Source organism: Microtus pennsylvanicus, chromosome 13 (genome assembly GCF_037038515.1).
Source record: "Microtus pennsylvanicus isolate mMicPen1 chromosome 13, mMicPen1.hap1, whole genome shotgun sequence".
Classification (NCBI taxonomy): domain Eukaryota; kingdom Metazoa; phylum Chordata; class Mammalia; order Rodentia; family Cricetidae; genus Microtus; species Microtus pennsylvanicus.
In genome coordinates, this window is record NC_134591.1 from 36192841 (window position 1) to 36211387 (window position 18547).

Here is an 18547-nt window from a genome sequence, read left to right on the forward strand (position 1 = left end):
GGATAGCTGATTCTGTGGGTTTTCTTGTGGTGTCGTTGGCCCCACTGGCTCCTCCAATCCTTTCTCCCTCTCTTCTGCAGAATTCCCAGAACTCCACCTAATGTTTGGCTGTGGGTCTGTATCTGCTTCCATCAGCTACTGGATGAAGCCTCTCTGATGAGAGCAGACTGTAGACTGGAGGGTATCCGGCTAGAGGTTGGATTCCCACTCTCTGCACTTGAAGTCTTGCCTGGTCACAGGAGAAGGCAGGTTCATGCTACATATTTGCTATTGCCAGGAGTCTGAGCTGGGGTCATCCTCGTAGATTCAGGAGAGATTCCTTATGCCAGGTTCCTACCTGACCCCGAAATGCCTCCTCTGCAGTAGTCTCTTTCAGTACTGCCCCCACCCACCCACCCTGAACCCAACCTGAACCCAACCTGATCTTTACAGAGAGAGCCATTCTTAAGCAGAAGGCTTCATCATACTTTCATAGAAAGTAAAAAAGGCTGGGAGGGCATGGGACCAGAGTTTGAGCCCACCACCACTTTCCACTATACCATCAGTTGAGTACTTTTTTATCAGTACTGTGGTAAAAGCACTAATGTAAACTATGTAATTTTTAAGTAGATATTACTAAGACTCAGTGGAGTCTATGCTATATTTTCATTTTTGAGGTAGGTAATTTCAATCACATTCACCATTCCACCCTCAATTTTCTCATCTATTCAATGGGTCTGTTCACACAATTTACAAAAACATGTGACTATATAAACTGTGGACTCTTAGGAAAGTATCAGAAATTATGAGCAGCAGTCTAGTATTTAATGTCCACATATTTACCAACGAAGCTCACTGGCAATGATTGTATCAAACTATGCGATATGTACATATCCTTTGTATCCACTTATATGTCAACATTTGCTCGGAGGCAGAACTCACATGGGCCAGCCAACCTCCCCGCTTGGCCAAGACACACCAATTATCCGCTATGAAAGTATGAATACAATAATTTATGGGCTAACGGTATGCTCTAGTCCTGGAACTGGGGAGGGGGAGCTGATAATTTTAGGCCTAATATGTTTTAGGTACAGCCTGCTGCCTGTATCAGTGGAGTATAAGGGACTGGACTGTATTGGGCTAGGTCATTGCAAAGGTCTGTATAGGTCCGTATATCCACCGTGTGTGCATGTGCCTAAGAATGTAGGCACGCTCATTACCACAGCCTCACTAATTCTTGCAGAAACCCGTCCTGAAAGGTTTCATGCTTGTTTAAGATGGCCACTCAGATGTTAACTCTCTGAAGGTTTTTTTTTTTTTTTCTCAGCACACCAAATGACACATTTGCCAAACAGAGACTCTCAGCAAACCGAAGGAGCGACTAGAGCCACAAGAAAAGAAAGCGCCCTACGGAATAATCCAATCCCCTGTGCATTAGCCCTTCCCGTTGTCGCCACCACTGGGGTGTTGTCACATAATCACAGGACACCTTCCGTCTGTACCAACGATTATCTAGGCTGCCCCAAGTTTCCGTTTCCTCCTTGTCAAACCTGATGGGATGACGGGCAGGTAAGTCCTAGTAAGACTCTGGTTTGCTTAGACCCAATCTGAGTTGAACTTCGTGGCGAGGAAGGATCTGATCATCAGAATTTTCCGTTTTGAAAGCATAAGCAGGGAAAGACAGACCTCTTACTTTTGAAAGGTGTAGCAACTACACACAGCAAGTCAGTTCTTTGGTTACCCCCTATCCCTAATAAAGTGGTGTGCTGCATAGCAAACATGTAAAAAGCAGAAAGCCTATATAACTTTGGGGTTGTTCCTGCCCTTGCAGAAAAAAATAAGTCGGAGGATGGCATTTCTGTCCTTCAGACCCGCTTCTATACCTGGAACTCTTGTCCAATCACCGCTAACAGCACTGAACTCTTCGTCCTTGCACTATGACCTGTTCCTACACTAAGCTCTGCCCCTCAACTAAAGAGCTAGTTTCTTTTTATAGACTTTTGGCTCAGGTGTCCATCTGGGAAACTCCGCCCCTCTCGACCCCGTGACCTGTCCCCCCCCCCCCCCAGGCTGCCGGACTTTAGCGGCGTGGGCGGGCCCTGGGCGGTCGCTTCTAGGAGGAGAGCTCCACGGACCCTGCACCCTCGCCTGCAGCAGCCACGACAGCAGCCGCCGCAGTCGCTTGTCCTCCCGCAGCCAACCGCCACCATGGTGAAGATCGTGACGGTGAAGACGCAGGCGTACCCGGACCAGAAGCCCGGTACGAGCGGGTTGCGGAAGCGGGTGAAAGTGTTCCAGAGCAACGCCAACTACGCCGAGAATTTCATCCAGAGCATCATCTCCACCGTGGAGCCAGCGCTGAGGCAGGAGGCCACACTGGTGGTGGGCGGGGACGGCCGCTTCTACATGACCGAGGCCATCCAGCTGATCGTCCGCATCGCCGCCGCCAACGGGGTAAGAGACGTGCAGGCCGGGCCGAGCGTGCACGACGTGCGGGCTCCTCCCGGCCCACGCTTCCGTGCGCGCCTCTAGCCAGTCCCCGCCTCGCCCCGCCCCGCCCCGCGCACGCTCCCTTGACCTTGGCTGTACCCTCCCCACTCTAGTGCCTCCCCCACCCGCACTCCCACCCCAGTTTCGCCGAGGCTCTGCTGGGAAAGGTGAACCCGCCTAGGCGCCCTACTATTCTGGTCTGGGACTGGGGCGCCTCCCGCTGGCTCCCGGCCTAGAGCTGGAAGGGCTGGCCACCGGAGCGCTCACCCCCCTGGGGTGTCAGGCCAGTGATCTGGATGGGCAGGTGCCCGAGCTCCCCCCCTCTCCCCAAGTTGGCTTGGGGAAGGTCCCTGCTCGGCCTACTGCCTGGGAGCAGGCTTTTGAAAAGTCCAGTTTCTGCTGGGTAGTTCACTGGACCTGTTCCACTAAGGGGGCTGGAGCTGAATTTTCATTAAAACAGAGACAATATACCCAAGGGCGCTCTTAGGCAAGCTGTCCTGTCGGGCCAGGAAATTAATGCAATGCAACGCCCCTGGTTCCGCCCACCCCCACCCCCTGTTAAGGGAGGTTAACTGTCTTAATTGGGGAAGTCCACTAGAGAGGTGAAGCTTAAATATTTCTTTTCTATAAATCTGATGAATAAAAATGTGGGTTTGCAAAGTTGGAATTGTTTGTTGCCACAAGGTAATTTCCAAGGCGTTTTAAGGAACATGTTTTCTTTGTATATTTAAAATAATATTGGACTTGCAATCAGCTAAAGGGTTCATTCCCTTTAGCAGTTACATTTACTTATTTTAGCAGTACTTTGTTTTACTTTATTAACATGTTTTAAACAGTCTTGCCTCTTGCCAAGCACCACGCCAACACCGCACTGGTGTCTCAAGTATATTCTTGAAGCCCTGTAAGGAAGATGCTATTATGGGTGCTTTCAAGTCACCAATGAGAGTTCTGAAGCCTGGGCAGCTTAAAGAATTTACCAGAATTTAGCCACGCGACGGTGGCACACACCTTTAATCCAGGCAGAGTCAGGTGGATCTCTGTGAGTTCAAGGCCAGCCTGGTTTGCAAGAGCTAGTTCCAGGACAGGCTCTAAAGCTACACAGAGAAACCCTGTCTTGGAAAAACAAAACAAAACAAAAACAATTTACCAGAACTTAGCCGTAGCATTAAATCTGGCGCAGACCTGCCAGTCCCAAGAACTTGAGCAGCGTCTGAGAATCAAGGGATTCTTAAATTTTAGGACCTCCTTTTCCCAGTTGTCAAAGTCTAAACTGAGCTCTGTAGACTTTCCTGGATGGGGCAGACATTTGCAAACACAGTGAAAGAAGCCAGGGTTTCTTTTTCTCTGCCCCTCAGACACCGCAACTTTCCATGAGGGGAGAGAGAGCACTCAGTAGCTATGTGTGGAAGCTCCTTCATCTCACCTGTGCTCCTAGGGGCTTCATCCAGCGGTTCCCTGGCCTGTGCCCTGTACAGAGAACGGCTTGGGGGGGAATCGGGGTGCGCAGACGTGAGCCTTGTCCTTACGTTTAGGTAGAGTGGGAGTTTTAGGGTTCAAATGGATATCTGTCCCTTCGGGAGCCCTGTGGGGTGGAAAGGAAATCAGTTATTAGACGTCTTCACACGTTAGCTACTGTCTGGCCTGTTGCTCTTCTCTCTTTGGCCAGATTCTGAGTTCTGTCATCACTGAGTCTCACTGTCCGCTCTGCACCTTACTTCCTGCTAACTTGTGCTGCTTCCACCTCTCCCCTGACACGCTCCCTCAGAGCCTCTGGTGACTCTGGTAGCTCCTTCCCTGCAGCAGCTGTAGGCCTTCACCTTTCACCTGCATTTGGCTCCCTGGCTCTGCACTCAACAGTCTCATGCCTGGTCTGATCACTTTGCCGATTCTATTCAGGATATTTGTCCCCGCTTGCCTGCTGTACTTACACCCTAGTGGTTCCCTAGATTCCCCAGTTTGCTGCTCTGATTTAATTAAATACTTTGCTCACCAGGGGTTTATGTGTGTTTGTTCCTCTTCTGGCGTGATTTAGTTAAGATCGTATCTTCAGAAAGCAACTGCTCCTTTCCCATAGATACTGCTAGAATAGATTGATCCAATTCTGGTGAGATTTTGTCTGCGTGTCATATGTTCCCACTGGTGAGTAAGCTTGAGATGGGATTCTATTTTACCTATAAGCCTTCCCTTGGTGTAGTCAGGAGTATTGGTCCAGAACCCCTTCACTAACCAAGTTCTATAAAAGATTATGTCTTTAGGAAATAAATTGTTACGGTCCATTTTCAGTATGAGGTGCAGTTAGAGCGCATCAGAGAGTCACGGAGAAGCAGAGGGCACCAGGCCCCTCTCTGCTAGCTGGCAGCTGGCACCTGTGTGCGTGAAAACTCTTGAGAACTAGAAAGTTGCAGACAGTCTGCTACTTGACTGAGCCCATGATCAGAAAGGGTCTCAAGCCCCAGAATATTCCCAAGGTAAAGGCTTTGCATTCTGAACCAGTAGCATAGGGGATTTGGGAAGGCAGCTATGCTAGAAGAATATGAAGGTTGTACCCCTGGGGTACCAGCCTGTGGGAGAAAGAGGGCAAGAATATCTCATGATTGGGACTTTAACAACCCCTGATTTGCACCAAACAGCACGCTAGCCATTTTTGCCTTTTCCTGATGCTTGCATCTCTGCCTGCAGAATGGTGTATTAAAAACTGCTTCACCGTCCCTAGTGTCTTAAGTTTGTTATTGTATAGTGGGGCTCTTGTTTCTCACAGTGTTCCTCTGTAAGATAAAATGGCATTTGCTTATAATCCACGCGTTTACCTAAATCATCTCTATATCATAAAACCAAATATAGCATAGATATCATGCTGTTTGAGAATATGATGTAGGTATTTTTATTTGTTTTACATTACTTTTTAATGTTGATTTGTGTGTGTGTGTGTGTCACAGCAAGCATGTGGAGGTGGGAACAACTAGGATTTGGTTCTCTCCTACTATGTGGGTCTCAGGACTTGAACTTGGGTACTCATGCTTAGTAGCAAGTACTCTTTTTTATTGTTTTTATTGAGCTATATGTTTTTTTCCACTCCCCTCCATTCCTCTCCCCATCCCTTCTACCCTCTTCCATAGTCCCCATGCTCCCAATTTACTGAGGAGATCTTGTAGTTTTCTATTTCCCATATACATTAGATCCATGTATGTCTCTTTTAGGGTTCTCATTGTTGTCTAGGTTCTCTGGGATTGTGAATTGTAGGCTGTTTTGTCTTTGCTTTGTGTCTAAAAGTCACTTATGAGTGAGTACATATGACACTTGTCTTTCTGGGTGTGAATTATCTCATTCATTATGATGTTTTCTAGATCTATCCACTTGCCCGCAAATTTCAAGATGTCATAATTTTTTTTTCTGCTGTGTAGTACTCCCCTGTGTAAATGTACCACATTTTCCTTATCCATTCTTTGGTCGAGGGGCATTTAGGTTGTTTCCAGGTTCTGGCTATGACAAACAATGGTGCTCTGAACATAGTTGAGCATATGTCCTTGTTGTACGATTAAGCATCCTTTGGGTACATACCCAAAAGTGGTATTGCTGGGTCTTGAGAAAGGTTGTTTCCTAATTTCTGAGAAATCGCCATACTGATATCCAAAGGGGCTGTACCAGCTTGCACTCCCACCAGCAATGCAGGAGTGTTCCCTTTCCCCCACATCCTCTCCAGCATAAGTTGTCATCAGTGTTTTTGATCTTGGCCATTCTTACAGATGTAAGATGGAATCTCAGAGTTGTTTTGATTACAACAAGTACTCTTACCCACTAAGGTATCTCACTGGCCTCTGTATTATATTTTATTACCCCCTTTCATTATTTTTGCTCTTTCTGAATAGTATGAGTCCTTGACTGATTGATTGATAGAACTTATGGGTGTGGATCTGGTGACTAGAAAAATCAGATTGTACCTACAGTACCTGGGCCAAAGGTAGTATCTGGTGACTTCTTGTCTGGCTGCCTTGAATTATGAATCACCAATGTAGACAACACTGCAGACACAGTATCACATACAAAGCAGAAGCCTGAAAATAAATTTATTGTCCGCGGTTGAAGCAGGCTGGGTTAAGAACCTTTACATTGAGCAGTGAGTCCTTTTAGTGACTGGTACAACCTCTACCAAAATGTGCCTGAAATACATGGACCAGCGTGAAGGCTCTTACAGTCATAGATCATGTCAGCCAGGCTTTGAGAGCTCTCATGCCTCCCATTTGAGACAAATACCTCTGAGTTGGCCTGAGTGTATGCGGGTGTGTGCGTGTGCATGTACAGGTGTGCCTGTATGTACTGTGTGCACGTGTGCAGGCTCCCCTGCATGTATGTACTGTGTGCACGTGTGCAGGCTCCCCTGCATGTATGTACTGTGTACACGTGTGCAGGCTCCTCTGCATGTATGTACTGTGTGCACATGTGTAGGCTCCCCTGCATGTATGTACTGTGTGCACGTGTGCAGGCTCCTCTGCATGTATGTACTGTGTGCACATGTGCAGGCTCCCCTGCATGTATGTACTGTGTGCACATGTGCAGGCTCCCCTGCATGTATGTGCACATGAGCATGTACAGGTGTGCCTGTATGTAGTGTGTGCACGTGTGCAGGCTCCCCTGCATGTATGTAGTGTGTGCACATGTGCAGGCTCCCCTGCATGTATGTACTGTGTGCACATGTGCAGGCTCCCCTGCATGTATGTACTGTGTGCACATGTGCAGGCTCCCCTGCATGTATGTACTGTGTGCACGTGTGTAGGCTCCCCTGCATGTATGTACTGTGTGCACGTGTGCAGGCTCCCCTGCATGTATGTACTGTGTGCACATGTGCAGGCTCCCCTGCATGTATGTACTGTGTGCACGTGTGCAGGCTCCCCTGCATGTATGTGCACATGAGCATGGGAACCAGAATGTTGTTCTTTATGCACCAGCTCCTTTTTTCCTTCTTAAGGTAGGGGTCTCTCGCTGACCTGGAACTCTCCAAGTAAGCTAGGCTGGCTGGCCTGCAAGCCCCAGGAAGCTGTGTTCTGTCCTTGCTGCAGGACTGACTTAGCGGGGAACCCTCTTTGAGGCACTTTTTAACATACCACCTGTTTAAAAAGTTTCATAACGTCCTGTTTCAAAAATTCTTATTTTTCAGCCATTTTTGAGTGATTTCTCTGTTGTTTCTGATTTTGAATCAGCATTAAATGCCAGGTTGCAGTAGATGTTGTTTTCCACTGAGGATACCTTGGCTTTGGGAGAGGTAGAACAGAAGAGATACCCATGTACATACACAAAGCAGAATAAAAAAAGAGAACATTCTGGATTTGAAATAAGTGAGCCCGAACTGTGTCTGTGTGAGGATGCATGTGTCTGTGCGAGGATGCATGTGTCTGTGTGTGTATGTGCGTGCGTGCGTGTTCCTTCCTCTGGACACATGTGATACATGCATGTGGAGATGAGAGGACAGCCTCAGGTATTCTTCGGGCACATTCACCATCCAGCCTGTTTCCTGAAATAGCTTCTCTCTTTGGCTTACAGCTAGCCAGGCCAGCATGGTTGGCTGGTTAGGGAGCCCCAGGGTTCTACCTGTTGCTGCCAGCACTTCCCAGCACCGGGATTACAGGCATACCCACCTGGAATTTATGTAGAGAGTGTCTGCAATTTGAACTCCGGTCCTGATGCTCGTACAGCAGCATTTTATACCAACTAAGCTATTTTCTTAATGCTGGGACTGAGGCTGCAGCCTGTGGACAGAGGATATGTGCCCACCTCCCAAGAGAGGAGAGTGGCAGGAAGGGTAGGGAGGAGTCGATGTTAGAGGGAGGAGTAGCTGTTAGGGGGAGGAGTAGCTGTTAGAGGGAGGAGTAGCTGTTAGGGGAGGAGTAGCTGTTAGGGGGAGGAGTAGCGTTAGGGGGAGGAGTAGTTGTTAGGGGGAGGAGTAGCTGTTAGGGGGAGGAGTAGCTGTTAGGGGGGAGGAGTAACTGTTAGAGGGAAGAGTAGCTGTTAGAGACCGATACTTAGTCATGAATGATCTTTGCTACACTTGTGCTTTTTTGTTTTGTGCTTCTCCCCCACCCTTCAGTGCCAGGCATAGGTTCCAGGGCCTCACCCGTGTTAGTCAAACACTGTACCACTGAGTCGTGTCTCTAACCCCGGTCACATAAGACTTTGTATTAAGTTGTTTGGGAATTTCCCTTTCTCAGTTTCACTAAAAATAAATGGATAGTCTTCCCTTCTTCAATCAGAACTATTGCTGGAGTATTAAAGATTAAAAAGGAGGCTGGAGAGATGGCTCAGTGGTTAAGACCACTTGTTGCTGTTGAAGAGGGCCCAGGTCTGATTTGTAGCATGCACAAATGGCAATTCTAAAGGGTGTGATGCCCTCTTCTGGCCTCTGTGGACACCAGGGCTCAAATGGTGTGCCAATATACGTACATGTAGACAAACACCATAAGGTGGGCTCCGCTTCATGCCAGCTGCTTTCCTTGGTAGTCATCCCGTGGTACCAGTGTCTCCTGCTGCAGCTGGGCTACACTTTCACTATAGCCTTTCCTGGGCTCTCTTCAGGGTGCCAAGCCTTGACTTTCCTGCATGACCCCTTTAGTCCTGGTACTTCAGCCGTTACTGAAGCTGCATCTTCAGCAACGGCCTATCCTGGCCTCTCACCGTGCCAAGCCTCAGCTGCTCTCCATGACCCTTTCATGCTTTCAAAACCAGTACCTCCTGGGTGAGGCTGCCAGCGTGAAGTACATCGTCAACCACCTCTAGAACGCAGCCCTGTATGTTGACCCTGGGGAACCACTTCCTAGAAGATTCCACCTCCGTGATTCTGGTCTCTTCTTAATCACCATTAATTTCTCGATTCCAACATCGATTGTCCCACCAAAGCAGAGGTTCTGGTATCTTGTTACTCAAAACATCACCTGAATCTTCAGCACCAGCTGGCCAGAACCATAGGTGTTGCCTGTGCTTCAAGATGGAAGAGCTCTCAGCTACTTCTTTGGACCATGTCTGCCTGCATGCTGCCTTGCTTCCTGCCACAACCGGAACTTAACCTCTCAACTGCAAGCGAGCCACCACGATTAGAATTTTATTATAAGAGTTGCCATGGTCACAGTGTCTCTTCACGGCAGTGAAACCCTACCTAAGACACTCAGTCCACTTTCTTAGAGAACCCAGGACCACTGCGCCTCAGGTGATACTACCCACAGTGGGCTAGGTCCTCCTCCACCCATCACTAAGAGAATGCCCTGCAGGCTGGCCTACGGAAGGAAGCATTTTCTTAATTTAGGTCCCCTCCTCTCAGATGACTTGAGCTTGTGTTAAGTGACGTAAAACTAGCCAGTACAGAAGGGCAGCCCTGGGAGCTGGCCTGAAATGGTATGAGAACTTGCTTCGACTGTCAACCTTCAAAACTGTGTGCTTACTCAGTCTCTTCTTTACATTGTGTTCAGTTTAGACATTTCATTATACTAACAGAAATGAAATGGATCAGCATAATCTGCCTTGGTGTAGTCCTTTTTTCTTTCTTTTATTTCTTGAGATTATACTGTAATTACATAATTTCTCCCTTCCCTTCCTACCTCCAGGACCTTCCATACCACTGCTCTCCCTCTCTCATGTTCATGGTCTCTTTCTTCATTAATCGCTGTTACATGCACACATATATATTCCTAAGTACATAAGTGCAGCTCAGCCTGTATAATGTTACTTGTATGTATGTGTTCAGTGCTGACCATTGGTATTGGATAACTGATTGGTGTGCTTGTTCCTGGGAAGACTTTCTCCCGCTCTAAGCATTCCTTAGTTGTCTATAGTGCTTTGTACAGGCTTGAGGCCTCCTGCGCATTCCCCATCCACGTCAGCATGTCTGTTGTTCTTGTTCAGCTCACATTTAGGCAGTCATGTTGTGAGACTTTTGGGTGTAGCTTTAGACATTTCTAGAGGACACAATCTCACAGCAAACTCCTTGATCCTCTGGCCCTAACAATATTGTTGTGCTCCCCCCCTCCCCATCCCCGCTTCTGCCATGATCTCAGAGCCTTAGGTACAGGAGTTGTGTTGAAGGTAGATCCATTGGGACTGGGCTAAGCAGCTCTGCATTTTGGTTAGTTGTGTTTTTCTGCAATGGTCTCCATCTGTTGGAAGGAGACGTTTCTTGATGAGCGAGAACTACACTCGGCAGTCTAGATCTGGAGAAGGCTGTCCCCGGTGCATGTCTTAAAAGGTGAGCCGTGTTGATGACACATGGCTCACTTGTTCAGCTTCTTGGTGGCGTTGGAGCTGAGACTTTGGTCTTCTGATATTTCATACAGTTGATCTTTTCTATAAATAAGTTTGTCTCATGGGGCACAGCGGCACACACCTGTAATCTCAGCAGTCTGGAGACGAAAGCAAAAGGCCTGTAAATTCAAGGCCAGCAAGGGCTGTAAAGCAGCATGGTGTTTTTCAACAACAACAGAAAAATCAGACAAGGAACAAAAGTGAGTGTATTTCACAGAAAGGAGTTGTGATGATGTCCTAGTAAGATCTTGAGGACACTGGATTAGGCAGCGTTCATGGACTTTCACAGTTTTGATGTTCAGATGAAGTCTGTGGATTTACAGGAGGACCCTCCGTTCCCCCAGATCAGTTTGCCTGCTCTGGAGGTTGACACTTTGAAGTAGCCTCCAAAGTGAACTTGGTATATACTATGCAGTCTATATGGTAATCCACATGATTTGTATGACTATGTAAGTTGAACTATGGTAGCAGAGACTCAATAGTAATGAATTAAACAGGGTACTTTTCCTCTCTTGGGCTGGCTGGTGCAAACAGGTAGAGTCCGGCCTCCTGTGGTCTTCTGCCTTTGCTGTCCTGCTCATGGCATTATGCTTGCCCACCTGATTGCAGATGGTTCCCTGTGCACCCCTGCTGGGTCAGCTTTCCATTGCAGCACCAATGCCCGAGTGTAGTCAGCTTCAAAAGGGGGAAAGGTCATTTGCCTTCTCTTGGAGAATTTTCAGTGGATGAACATTGGCCCCATTGCTTTGGGCCTCCAGCAGCACAGTAGTGGGTTCTCTGGTATGATAGAGGAAGTCCATGCTCTTTATGGCCTAGGACAAAGGAAGAGGCTAGGTCCCGCTGTCCCACTCACGGGCACCAACAATGGCATGGTAAATACCAGTAGGCCCACCTAAAAGTCTCGATGGCATCCTGCGCCCAGAACTAAGCCTAACACATGAACCTTTGGGGACACTTACCCAGTATATTGGAAGGCATGTGGTTAGCTAACATAGTCCTATTACTTAAGAGAAGGAAGTAAAACTCAAAATGCCCACTTCAACCCTTGCTTCATTGCCCTCGTAGATCCCCTTACCCACTGTTTACACTACTCCCTCCACCCCCAAGGGGAGGCAGCCCAGATCGCTTCCAGCAATGCAGTCAGTGCAGAGTTCACTATCTCTAGGTGATCCAGTGCTCTTTCCTTCAGGCCGTGTATGGCTCCTTATAGCGCGGCATCTAGTAGCTAATATGTGCAGTAATGTAACTGTATGACTACATATGTGTGTGTCCAGGAAGGTAGGTGGGCAGAGGAGTGTAGTGGATTGGGAGAGAAGGACGATGAATTCTGTGCAGTTATAGAGACATGTGCTGAGCAGCTACCAGCCCTCAGCCTTGGAGGTGTTGTGCAGGCTGGAGCACAGACCCCTGCTCTGGTCATGAGTGGGCTCATGGGGAGCACTGGGTCCACCCTCAGGGAGGAACTTTTTCCCTGCCCCCTTTGCTCACTGGGTAGTGAACAGCATCAAGCGTGCCCTGTGCCCTTTTGGGGGCTTCTTTTGATGAAAGGTGGGGGATAAATGATGGGGTTACCTTTGCAGGCTGTGATTGCATGTTCCCTTCTAGACTCAGGGGACTGCCAGCCTGGTCTGCTCAATTCCTTGGGCTGGTAGCCACAGAGAATGTTTTCATAGGCATAGAGAAACTGAATTTTATATTTATTACGTGTGTGATCTCCTCCGCCTTGACTTGTCAATTGCTGATGACTGCTTTGGAGGAGAAGTAAGCTGGGTAAGACGGCAGATCCTTCACCTGCCTGGTGCTGGACTCCCGTTGTCTCCCAGAGAATCCTGGAATACCATGACACACACAGTTCTCCTTGCCAAGCACTACTCTGTAGACAAACAGCCATCATCGCTACTCTGCAGGGCCACCGATGCTGGCCTTGAGTGGCCTCATGTTGAGGCCACAGTTGAAGAAAACTTTCTGTGGCAGAGTCATAATCTCCCCACTTCCCAGCCAATGCTCATGTGTCAGATTCTTCTAACCCATCTATCTGCCTGCAGTGGCAGCTGTCACTGGCCTGTGGTCTAGTCCATGCTGGCAGAACAGTCCTGCCATGACCTAAAAAAAATGCAGATGGCACATATTTTAGATTCTGCTTGAGTCGGAGGTCTAACTCTTTGTATCCGTCAGATAGGTTTGGCTGTTCTTACAGAGTCCCAAAATATAGCGTTTAGAAGTTTATAGTACTAGAATTTCTTTGTCATGGTTCAGAGCTGGGCAGTTCAGGGCTGTGTGTGGCTCTTTTGTGTAAAGGATTCATGAGTCCTTATTATTGCCCAGCTGAATCTCATGGTTTGTTTTTTTTTCTGTGTAGTCCTAGATGGCCAGCCCCCACCCTACCTTTGTTCCAGCAATCAGAATAGAGTAAAAATTATGTGGAATGTATCTACTAACATGCTCGTATCTACTAACCAAAGCAGCTGAGCCACCTCAGGGAAGCTGGAAATTACCAGTTGTATTCTGGGTCTTACGTGATAGATGAAATACTGGGATTCATTGAACGAAATAAAAAGTAAAATTAATTTTGAAGATCAGCCAGCAGCTTACAGCCATCTCTGTGCCTTTCTTCCAAATCTGGTGCTGAATGTCATTTAGTCATTGTCATTGCTTGTCAGTCATCCCACCTGCTGCCTTAGGGAGGGGCCAGAGCACAAACCTGCCTGTCCTGAGAGCTTTTCAGAATTAATTGTTTTATTGGGAAGTAACTCACACACCAGACAGCTTGCCCATTTTAAGTATATAGCATTTAATATTTTGGGGTGAGGGGTATTTTCCAGGCTGGCCTCCCAACCCAGCCGCAGGAGCGATCCTCATGCTTCAGCCTCTCCAGGGGCCGGGTTGTAGGCACACGGCCCTGTACCCCGTAATATTTTTTAGTTTATTCTCAGAATTGTGCAGCCAGCATCCCTATCTAGTCTTTGGCCTTAAAAGCAACCCCACTAATTAGCAGTTAGTCACCCTTCCTGCCTGCGTCAGCCTTAGGCAATCGCTAGTTTCCTTTAGGTCTCTCGTGTCTGTATGTGGACCTGATGTCTAGCTTAGTTACCAGGCAGGGGAAGCTACACTTAGAAAGTTCCAGGGGCTTCATGAGAGCAGAGACAAAGGATTTGTGTGGAGAGCAGTGCACTTAGTGTCTCTGTGAGTCAGCTTCTCATTGCTGTAGCAAAGTGCCTGAGTCAGTAACTTAGAAAGCAGAAATGTTGATTTGGGCTCAAGGTTTTAGAGATTGCTCTCTGATGCCAGGCAGGCTCACTGCTCACTGTTGTGGGAAGACAGCTTATGGCAGGGCACATGGAAGAGCAAACTGACTTATATCACAGGAGAGGAGATACAGAAAGAAGGGAGAGTCCCACAGACTCCTGAGGGTATGCCCCAGTGATAGAAAGACCTCTCTTCAGACTCTTCCTCCTGAAGGCTCTACTTCCCCTCCCAGTACCACATTGGGGACCAAGATTTTAGCACATGGGCTTTTGGGGACACTCAAGATCCAAACAGCAGCAGTAACCATGTGACGGTGTGCACTGTCCTGCAGACTAGAGGCACCATGGGGATGTCCTCATTCTCAAGGGCCTTCCTGATGACTGGGGTAGCATGATAAGCCAAAGATGTTACGGTCAGGGAGAGAGATGTCTATGGGAGTGTAGGGCCAGCCTGGGGCATGGTACTTTATGTGTCTGTAAGGGAGTAAGGCTAGTGAAGGCTTGTTACAGGTGAGTGCGTTGCTCTATGTCAGTCACATCCTATCCAGAGGAGATGAGGGTTAGTTTCAGTGTCTCTCCAGGAGACTACCCCCGCCCCACTCCCATTCGCATGAGCAATCAGATTCCTTTTTTAACAAACATGTTTGAGCTTCCACATAACAGTTAGTATTGTTCCCTGGCACATGGCCTCTCTGGGACTGCGCACTTGCTCCAGTCACGCGTCCAGTGCTCAGAGCGTCTGGAAGTGCCTCTGTGGGAATTATTTTTCAGGCCACTGGTTTATGGGCCACGCAGGAAAAGCAGTCACATTATTTTATAGTCAGGCTTCATTTTTCACTTAAAATGATGTAATGAGATTTGAACACCCACTTTATTCATTAGACACGGCTCCAGACAATTTTTCGTCTCTTTCCAAAGTTCAAACCTATTCTCAAAGGATGAAATTTGTTATGACTGAGGACTTTCAAAGAAAGTACCACAGACAGGAAAGACAGCTTCCCCTAAAAGAGCGAATGATCTTGCTGCTCCCTGAGGCCACCGAAGGAGCTGGCACTGAGATGAATATGCTCTGGCGGAGTGTGGGAAGTGAGTTACCGTGTGGACCCTCTGCACACGTCTGTGGAGAGGCTCCTAGGAGCTAGCTCACGCTGAGGAGGACCCTGCTGTCCCACTCCTGCGTGCTCTGCCACAGACACAGCACTGTTCTCTTACCACCTCATGTGATCTGTCGTGGGGGCCAGCATGAGATCTCTTCCGCTCTGGTGAGCACACAGGCATCTTGCAGGTGTGCACATTGGGAAGGTTTGTTCACTCATGATGAACAAATGACCAAATACCAAGACCGGAATTAAGAAGAGAGTCCCATCAGGTCTCTGTCCCGTGCCCACCTGATCCCTGGTAGGCAGAGTCTGGGATAGAGATCTAGGTCAGCATGACTGGGGAGGATAGGGAGAGAGGCCTTTGATTTAGTAGTAATGCAACTGTTATATTCCAGGTCTCTACGGCCCCTTCCATGGCCCCATGAAATTCATTCTGTGGCTCAAGAGGAAAAGCAATTTAAGGAGGATTTTAAATGAAGCAAATAGGAAGGAAGTTAGAGAACACTCAGATGGTACTGGGAGTAAGAGTGTCCGGCTATGGAGGTTGAGCTTCCTCTGTAGGTGGGGGTCACACTACACAGATATCTCGTCTTGTCTCCAGCTATAGGCATTAGATTTACGTGGCCCGGCAGCGGTCCCTGGTCCCTGTGAGGCTCAGCCATGGACCTCTGGGTTTGAGGGCTGAGCCCAGTGTGAGTGATGCCTCAAGGTGCATCCCTGGTTCCCTGGCCGAGGCCAATGTCATATGATAGGAAGCTTCCAGGAGTGCGTCTAACAGTGCTGTCAACCTCCTGGGACACATGGACCTATTTATTTGACAAACATTGACGCCCATGTGCCAGTTACTATGCAGGTTGTCTGGCGCAACCCAGATGGCGGAGTGCTCATGGGAGAGGCGGCATATCCATGGGTAGTTAAAAACTGTTCTGTAGGTTAGTTTCCTGTGACGACTGAGACAGATGGCCACAAGCTGGGGGCTTAAGGAAAAAAACTTCATCATCTATTTCTGGAAAACAGAAGTCTAAAACCAAGATGCTAGCAGCAGAATAGTAGCGGGAGGACCCTTCTGTGATGCTTTCCTCTTTGGGTGGCCTGTCTTCTCTCCCATCCCTGCTTTCTATGGTGGGATTCAACTCTAGGCCTGTCATGTGTGGTCGGCCACTGTGCCACATCCATCTTTGGTCATAGGATGCTTGTCATTGGATTTAGGGCCCACCTAGGTAATCCAGGATGCTCTCAAGATCCATTCCAGGTTCTGAGTGAAGAGTTCTGGGGGTAGGAGAGACCACCATTTAATCTACAGCTAGCATGGGATGTGAACCCAGAGGAGAGACCTCCCCCACCACTGCTGCTTGATGGAACCAGACCAGGATGTCTTTCCACAGGAGGCAAGCGCTGCCCTGTTTGAGCGTACCCAAGGTTTTAGGGCTTCATCCTGCAGTTTCCCTATGGACTGACGGCCTTTGCCATAATGCCAAAGAGAGGACAGGCCGCTGGGTGGCACTCTGCATTTCACAAAGAAGTAGTTCATAGGGTGAGGTAGAGTTGACTCTGGCACACGCTGTGGTTTTTAGTTAATGTGAAATGTTGCACACTCTGCTTAGTGTCCCTAGAACTCAGCATCCCCACGTGTGCACAGGGGTTAGCTCTGGTGTCTGACAAAGAGGATTATGGGAACTGAACGGTTTAATAAGTACGTAAGTGTTTGAGTTACATGGTTGTCCTTGAGATGCACTTTTGATTCAGGCAAGCTACCCCATGGGTGGTTCACTCCTGCCCCAAACAGACCTCTCAGAGCCCACGTGATAACACCTCGGATGAGCTGAAGGGCAGCTAGAACAGCACAGACTAGGGCATCCTGAGTACATGGTGATCTTTATCATCATTACTGCCTCCAGACTGAGGAAGAGGCTCACGGGAAAAGGCGCTTGCCAACAAGCTGTGTGACCTGAGTTTGGTCCCTGGGACTCACAGGGTGGAAGGAGAGCATTGATTCTTGCAAGTTGTCCTCTGAGTGCCACACTCTTGAAAGGGCCATACACGCACACACGTAGATTCAAGCACTCACACACTCTAATAAAATTTTATAAATTTAGATTTTTTTTTTACTTAGGATTTTATTGTAGCATGATTTCAGAGTCAGAAAAAAACCCAGGTTTGATTCCCAGAATACTATTTATTATCTGATCTTTTGTTTGGGGCAAGTTACTTGAAAAATCCTTTTTTCTTATGTGAGGAGGAGAGGTGCTGAGGATCAAACCCAGCGTTGCATACTAGACAAGCACACTACAATTCAACTATAGCCTTTGAATTTCTCTTTGCTTATTTTTGAAATAAATATGTCATAGCATGAGTTTAGGGGATAAGATGACGTGTAGGCAAATTGCCCATACAAGCACCACACAGTCGTAAGTGGACTGGCCACTGGGGGTAGGGTCAGCATTCCGTAGGAAAGGGCAGACACTTTGTACCTGCTAAAAGCCCCACCCATCGACGTCGTCTACCACCTCCCCAGCTTTGCATCTCTTGGCAGATTTGCCAGCGACCTACCGCCATGCTCCATACCGTTAGTCTTTTATTTCAGAGCCCCGGTGTTTTCTCACGAACAGGGCTTCATGCACAGGCTTTCAGGGTGGGAGGGAGCCTACTCTGAATAACTAGGTTTCCAGTATGTCCTTAGTCTGACACTCAGCTGTCTCGTCTCAGAAGTTCACTGCCGGCAGCCCCAAAGTAAGCAGAATTGTCCTGAGCGGCAGTGTCTGGGCTTGCATAGCAGCTCTGTGCAGTAGGAGTTGAGGGCAGTTGTAGGAAGTGGTCAGGTGGGTCCTCTTGTTCCTGGGACCTCTCTTGAGCAGTGTGGGAGGGGTGTTTTCTGTCTTAATTATCCAGCATAGCCCAATGCTTGATAACATGGGGTACTCAATTCTATCCATGTTGCCATGAACAACAGAAAATTTTTTCTTTTCTTTTCCTTTTTTTAATGATCGAATAATTGCCCAGTGTGTGTGTGTGTGTGTGTGTGTGTGTGTGTGTGTGTGTGTGTGTGTACACGTGTGCAACAGTCTCCCTGTTGTTCATTCAAGTGGACTCAGTTGATGGTGAATGGCGGTGGCAATTAACATGAGACTGGCCAGGCCTTCTTGATACCTCTTGATTTTTGTTACTGTATGGCCAGGCAGTGTGATAAGAACTTCTTATGTTTTTCCTTATTTTCTTGAGTTTCCTCAGGAGAGCATCACTCCCTTACTGCCTAGAGATTCCCCCCAAGGCATTTATAACCAGCAGTGGGGTAATTGGGTCGTACTGTTCTCCTCACGGTGTTTTGAGGAGCATTGATAGTTATATCGTATGTAGTTGTTCATGGCTGTAGGAATGTACACACCCACCTACAGTGGGTAGCAGTTCCCGATCTCTGCAGTCTCCCCAGCATTTATATCATACACAGGCCAACCT

The 18547-nt window shown here is 48.0% G+C and overlaps 1 protein-coding gene across 1 annotated transcript in view; it reads left to right on the forward strand.

Moving 5' to 3' along the window:
- Nucleotides 1–2076: 2076 nt before the first annotated feature.
- Nucleotides 2077–18547, forward strand: part of Pgm1 (phosphoglucomutase 1) — a 57760-nt gene continuing 41289 nt past the window's right edge. The window contains exon 1 of the mRNA XM_075945167.1: nt 2077–2433. Within this exon, the coding sequence (XP_075801282.1) occupies nt 2188–2433 (246 nt within the window). The 5' untranslated portion in view covers nt 2077–2187. The remainder of the gene's footprint in view (nt 2434–18547) is intronic.